The following is a 6,834-nucleotide window of genomic DNA, read 5'->3' as shown; positions in this document are numbered from 1 at the left end:
TCATCTTAGTCTATCTTTAAAATGGCATTGATATAAGTCATGCTTCCTTCTAAATTCCTGTGCTTCTTCAGTCTATTCAAGCATGAAATGCTGTCACCTACCCACATTAACTGGCTGTGACACTTGTCCCAGTGTTTTTTGTCTGCTGAATGCCTAGACCACCAGGGCATTCTCTCTGCGTGGACGGTGTCACTGGAAAAGGCTGAGCAACATGTCCAGGGCACAGATCTCGGCTCTGGTGTTAGGTGTTGGAGGGTTTGGAGCTCTTGTCGCTGCCACAGCATCCAATGAGTGGAAAGTCACCACCCGAGCATCGTCGGTGATAACCGCCACTTGGGTTTACCAGGGTCTGTGGATGAACTGTGCAGGTACCGCGTTGGGTTCTTTTCATTGCCGACCACATTTTACTATCTTCAAAGTAGAAGGTAAATAGAATGGCTTTGTTTGGGGTGGAAGTATGCCACTATGCGGATGTCATTGTAGACAGTGGGGTGTTAACACTGTTAATGCTGAGTGCTTAATTAAAGTGCCACAATTTGCCTAGGATGATGGAGGTTCGAGTGTTGGTTGAACGAATCAGATCGTGATTTTATTTGGCAAAGGAAAGTTAGGACTGATTTTACGGATCTTTTAGAAACACCCAGTGGGAATAATAGACTCCAAAAGAAAGGACATAAGTGACTAACCTATTTCTGAAGCCAGTTTAAGGTTGTCTTGAGTCACAGAGGAATCTTGATGCGTCATCTACCCCATGTTGTAAGAGCTCTCATTGATTTAAACTCTATCAGAGATAGATATCCAGAGTGATACAAGCATATGACAAGAAGGACAACATTGAACAAGGAAAGAAATTTGATTTTCTAAGGGGTTTTCCATCTTTTATTTCTATTACCATGTTTAGTGAAAAAATAACGGAGTATGAAAATTTAAATGGTAGTTAAGTGAAAGCAAATACTATGGACTTTTCTTTTTGGCCATTTGGGCTTATTTTTTAATAAAAATATGCAGACAAGCTTTCATGTTTATGCATATTATATATTTCATTACAAGTATATGTATCTTAAAGGGGGAAAATATAAAAAATAAATTTTCATACTTCAGGATCCCTCCAGGGAAACAATTATTTGCTTCTGTGTCGTTGTAAGAGTCACTGTCTCCCTCTGCTTTCTGCCTATTGGATATTTTTACAGGTAGTGAGTTTATTATATTAAAAATTGTTCCCTTTTTTAATAAAATGTAGACTTTTTGCAATCAAATGGTACAACTTAATCTTGGCCCCAGTAAAGAAAATGAAATAAGATGTTAACTAGGAAGTTACAAAAGCGCAATATTTTATGGGATTTTGTGTCAAGCATGCACGTCATTAGTCTACAGTGAGTGCCAAGGGATAAATTTTAGTGAAAAAATAGAAAAGGTGGTTAAAGACAAGAGGTTTCCAATGACAAGCAAAGGAAATGTTCAAGCTTGGCTACTCCATTTAGGCCCTCAATTAACAGGTACTTTCCTAAGTACCCGTTTGAGCGATCATTGCTATGTTTCTCTTCAGTCCCAAGTCCTAAACTTATTTTGAGGCATTTCAAAACTGCTCCTGCTCCTATAGAAGATGTCCCTGGGAATATGGGAAAATTTGAAAAGGAAAAAAGAGTGTTGTGGAGGCACTACTGTCCCTCTGCACATCTCTCATCGTTCTTCTTTCTCCATGGCCCCATCTTGGCCCATCCCCATCTTGGGCAACAAGTAGAAGATATGGTGTATGGGTAACTCTGCTTCTTTGGTCTTTACTGGGCTCATCTTTTTGTATTTTTTCTCTTATTATCCTTCATTCTGTATGTCTCATTGGAGTACAGTTATTGTGAAAAATATGTATTCAACTTTTTTCCCCACATTGGGTTAAAGGACCTTGGTAGATTTCTGTATGACTTCAATGGCTACTTCCCCAAATGTACCTTAGAAAACACAGAGTTAGAAATCGTATTACTAAATAATGTTGATGGTGGTCCAAATAATTCTTCCACCCTGAAAACTTTGTCTCCTCAATTTTGCATCTTGCTTCTCAATAGTGAAAAAAAAAATTGGATATCTGTGGTATACCCTGTATATAAGAGGTACATTGAAAAATCTTGTCCACTAACAATGCTTTGGTTAAAATATGCAAAGTGAATTTAACATAATCTGTCCACTTTCTTCATCCTAAATCAGAAACTTTATAAAATATACGGTTTACTGCATAAATCTGTTTTCAACATCAGGAACACTGATTCATATTTCCAGAGGAAATGGGTACTCACAAATTTGGATTTCCATATTAATGTTGAACCATTGCTATTGTTGCTGGTCACTTTTCCTTTATGCCTATTTGAAAGTGTAACAATGGGGGAGTTGGAAAAGCTGTGCCAATAGGCTGTCATATGGCACAATAATTCCAAATCGAGAAAAGAACTCAGAAGCCAATGAGAAATGAAAATAGTTATATCGCATTTTAAAATCATAAACTATTTAAGCCTGTATTGTCAATTTGAGACAAATCTTCTTAGACTTAGGCCAGATTAAGACTCCTCTGAGAAAGAAAAACAGAAAACCTTTTGAAGCTGCAAGAAATTTTTTCTTGCTAGTTACATAACTTCATTGCTAGAGTAATGCCTTCTTATTGCTAAACTTGTTAGACACTCCAAGATAGCCACAGATTTTAGGGAATCATTTGGATCCATAGTGACTGCATCCTTTAAAGCTTTGATGTAAACCAGCACCTCTTTGGGCAAGGAGCCTTTATAGTTAGTGTGGAAAATACAGGCCACCCTCAGCTATAGGTTCGTAAAATCCATTTCAGGAAAACTCCATACAGAACCTGACAATTCAATCCTTATTGTTGCCTGAAAGCTTCTTGATTCCATTTCAAAACCAATTAACTGTCTTCAGACCCAATGTCCACTAGAGGCTGTATCTCCTGTTTTGTTTTTCTCTCATGTCAATATTAATACCAGTTTACCAGTTATTGTGGAGTTGATTCTGACTCATGGTAACCTCATGTGTGTCAAAGTAGAACTGTGCTCTGTAGGGTTTTTGATGCCTGATTTTTCAGAAGTAGATCTCCAGGCTGAGGCATGTTTTAACTATGAAAGCAAAGCTTCTCTCAGAAGGAGAGAAGCAGTTCATTCTAATGGGAGAATGCTGGATCTAGAACGGAGGGACAAATGTTAAATTCTAATCGCCTTGAGGGCAGGGACCTGATCTGTTATGCCCACCTTGTGTTCCTGGCATCTAACACATAGTGCGCTCTTGACATATGTTTGCAAAATGACTGAATGGATAAATGATGGGAGAGACTTACAAATAGTTTGCGACAGGGGCAAACTGTCTTCCTGGGGAAAAGTACTTGCACAACACAGAGGAATATCACTGGATTACAACTAAGAAGGTCAATTTCAAGTTCTGGCTCTTTTATTAGCTAGCTGTGAGACCTTGACTTTGGCAATAAAACTTTCCATGCCTCCACCATAAATTTCCTCATCCATAAATTAAATGACCTGGACTCCAAGAATCCCTTAAAGTATCTTTCAACCTAAAGTTCAACTCAAGAGCTTCACAGTACTTCACCACATAGCAATAATTCACCAAAGAATTATAACTGTAAAAAGCCCGCCTCTTGTAATTGTTCATGGGATTAGGCCCTTCTTTTTTCTCCCTTATCTACTATCTTGGCTGGCTTCCTGTGTTCCTGACTATTTAGGATCTTATCTGCTTCTGGGTGGAGATAGGTTTAAATGACCTCACATGACCACATGACTCAAGTAAAGGTGCCAGGATTTCCTTGGAATGAAAGCAAACATTAGTCTGGAGGCCAGCAATCAGATGATGCTGGCTTTTTATAGGAATGTGAGCCCTCTTGTCTCCTTACATCCCAACTCCTCATCTCTCTCTCTCCCCATTCCCTCATCATTCACACCATAAGAATAGGGATAAAACCAGACTGAGTCCAGTACAATTAGATGGTGCCCGGCTATCGCCACCGACTGCTCTGACAGGGATCACAACAAAGGGTCTCAGACAGAGCTGGAGAAAAATGTAGAACAAGATTCTATCTCACAAAAAAAGACCAGACTTACTGGTCTGACAGAGACTGGAGAAACCACAAGAGTGTGGCCCCTGGACACACTTTTAGCTCAGTAATGAAGTCGCTCCTGAGGTTCACCGTTCAGCCAAAGATTAGACAGCCCCATAAAACAAAATGAGACTAATGGGGTACAACAGCCCAGGGACAAGGACAAAAAAGCAGGAAGGGACAGGAAAGTTGGTAACAGGGAACCCAAGATTGAGAAGGGACAGTGTTGACATGTTGTGAAGTTGTTAACCATTGTCATAAAACAATATGTGTACTCACTGTTTAATGAGAAACTATTTGTTCTGTAAAACTTCATCTAAAGTACAATTAAAAAAAAAAGAATAGGGGTGTCCATTTGCCCAGTTTTCCTGTCCCTTCCTGCCTTCTCGTCTTTGCCTTTGGGTGGGTGTTACCCATTTGGTGTCACATACTTGACTGAACTAAGAAGCATGATCCTCATGTGTGTTGTTGTTTGTGTTACAGGCCTGTCTAATCTTTGGCTGCAAAGGTGGACTTGGGGAGTGGCTTCTGTTCTGAGTTAGCAGAGTGTCAGGGGCCCATAGTCTCAGGGGTTCCTCCAGTCTCTGTCAGACCAATAAGTCTGGTCTTTTGCAGATGATTTTTAAGATACATGTGTACTGCACTTTACATTTGACAAAGTGCTTTCATATACACTACCATATTTATCTAAAAAACAGGTATTCGGTAGTTTCCACTTACACACAAAGAAAGTGAGGCTCACAGGGGAACATATTTATCTCTGTGTGGTTTTCTATAGATCTTTTGGTGGTGCTCAGTATTTTCTATTAGCCCCAGAACCTCTGTTTAAGTTCCAACTCTGCTACTATTGATAATTTTGTGCAACCTTGGACAAGTTGCTGAAGGTCGCGTTGTTTCTCTTTCTTTCTGTAGTATAATAATGATGATGATGGTGGTGATAATGATGATATCTAGTTACACACTTCACAGGTTTATGGGGAAGAGTGAGTCAAAGTATCTTATTACATTCAGTAGACCTGTGTGGATACTGGAGCCCTGGTGGCACAGTGGTTAAGAGCTTGGCTGCTAACCAAAAGGTTGGCAGCTTGAATCCACCAGCGGCTCCTTGGAAATTGTATGGGGCAGTTCTACTCTGTCCTTTAGAGTCACTATGAGTTGGAGTCGACTCAGTGGCAACAGGTTAGTGTGGATACTAGCTTTCTTGGCGTTGTTGCATAGATAAGCGAGCAAGGTAAGAGTTCTGCCGCTGTGCCTTTCGTTTAGGACTTCACATGCTCATCTGATTCTCAGCGTTATTTTCTCCTGGTAAATATCTTGTGTAGAAAAGTTTCAGGTTTCTTTTGCACAGGGTTCTCAACTTCTCTCTGCTTGTTGCCTATCTGACCACACTTGTGGCAAGTTGGAACTATTGATTCTCCCCTGCACGGGTTCCATTGCCCACTCGTACCATACCTGTTGTCTTTGAGCTGATTCTGACACGTAGCGACCCCATGTATTACAGAATAGAACTGCTACATAGGGTTTAATCTTTATGGAAACAGATAGCCAGGCCTATCTCTCACGGTGCCACTTGGTGGGTTCGAACTGCCAAGCTTTTGGTTAGCAGCTGTGTGCAAACCGTCTGCACCACCCAGGGACCTGTGAGCGACTAGCTTGACTGAATTTAAATTTTTTTAATGTGCTTTTTAGATTTTTAAAAAACCATCAGTAAAATACAGCAGCTATAAAGAGTAATGTAATCTTAGGTGCCATTAATAGCAAAAGAATAAAAAAATTAAGAGGATACTAGCCCTACCCACCTCCCACTACTCTGTGGTCAGATACGTGGTTCCAGTCCTGGCCACCAAACATATTTTAAGAGATGGGGACATAAACCACATCCACTGAGTCTAGAGGAGGGTGACCAAGAAAGTGAGAGGCCTTGAAATAACTTCCCATGGGCAACTGTTTCACCCGGAAAAAGGGAAAAGTGTGTGGTGGGGCGGAGTGGGCAGCAGACAAGTTGGGCCATTGGGTAGACATTATTAAATCAAGCCCATTTCCGTCAAGTCGATTCTGACTCCTAGAGACCCTAAAGGACAGAGCAGAACTGCCCCATAGGGTTTCCAAGGAGCAGCTGGTGGATTCAAACTACCCACCTTTTGGTTAGCAGCCAAGTTCTTAACCACTGTGCCACCAGGGCTTCAGACATTACTAGGGAGTCAGATTTAGGATAACTATGAGAAGAAATTTCTGTCAGAGTTGACAAACAATGAAACAGGCCTCCTCACAAAGAACTGGCTAGAAGTGTCCAGTGGAGGCTGGCAATCACCTGTTGAAAGGTTGTAGAACTAATTCTCGCATCAACTGGGAAGGCAGACTAGGTAATCTCTAAAGTCATTTCCAGTTCGAGAGATGTGAGACTCTGTGGGTGTGTTAAAAAAAAAAAAGTTTTGTAAATCTATATCCTTGATTTGTACCGTGATTTAAATATTTTTGAACAACTACTGGGCTCACTGCTAGGCACTTGAGGACACATTAGTTAAAAGACCGTGTCCCCGCCCTAGAGATGTTCACAGCCTAGAAGGGACCATGAGTTAAAGTAATAAATGTTACATATGTTAAATTCATGTTATTATATTTAAACCTATACATGAGTACATGTTAGGATTAATGTAATAAGTATATAATTGTGTCACAGTGGTGACGGTTGTTGGGATGGCGGAGACAGTAACCAAACACAACTCTTACAGAGA

General features: G+C 40.4%; 1 protein-coding gene across 2 annotated transcripts in view; it reads left to right on the top strand.

Annotated features, from left to right (window-relative positions):
• Nucleotides 1-211: 211 nt before the first annotated feature.
• Nucleotides 212-6,834, top strand: part of CLDN10 (claudin 10) — a 165,776-nt gene continuing 159,153 nt past the window's right edge. The window contains exon 1 of one of the 2 annotated variants that reach the window (XM_004371393.1): nt 212-368. In XM_004371393.1, the coding sequence (XP_004371450.1) occupies nt 212-368 (157 nt within the window). Of the gene's footprint in view, nt 426-6,834 lie in introns of both variants that reach the window. The other variant, XM_004371392.1, reaches the window with a different exon arrangement.

Source organism: Trichechus manatus, unplaced genomic scaffold (assembly GCF_000243295.1).
Source record: "Trichechus manatus latirostris isolate Lorelei unplaced genomic scaffold, TriManLat1.0 scaffold00013, whole genome shotgun sequence".
Taxonomy (NCBI): domain Eukaryota; kingdom Metazoa; phylum Chordata; class Mammalia; order Sirenia; family Trichechidae; genus Trichechus; species Trichechus manatus.
The sequence above is the reverse complement of the archived record's forward strand: the minus strand, read 5'-3'. Positions and strand labels throughout refer to the sequence as shown.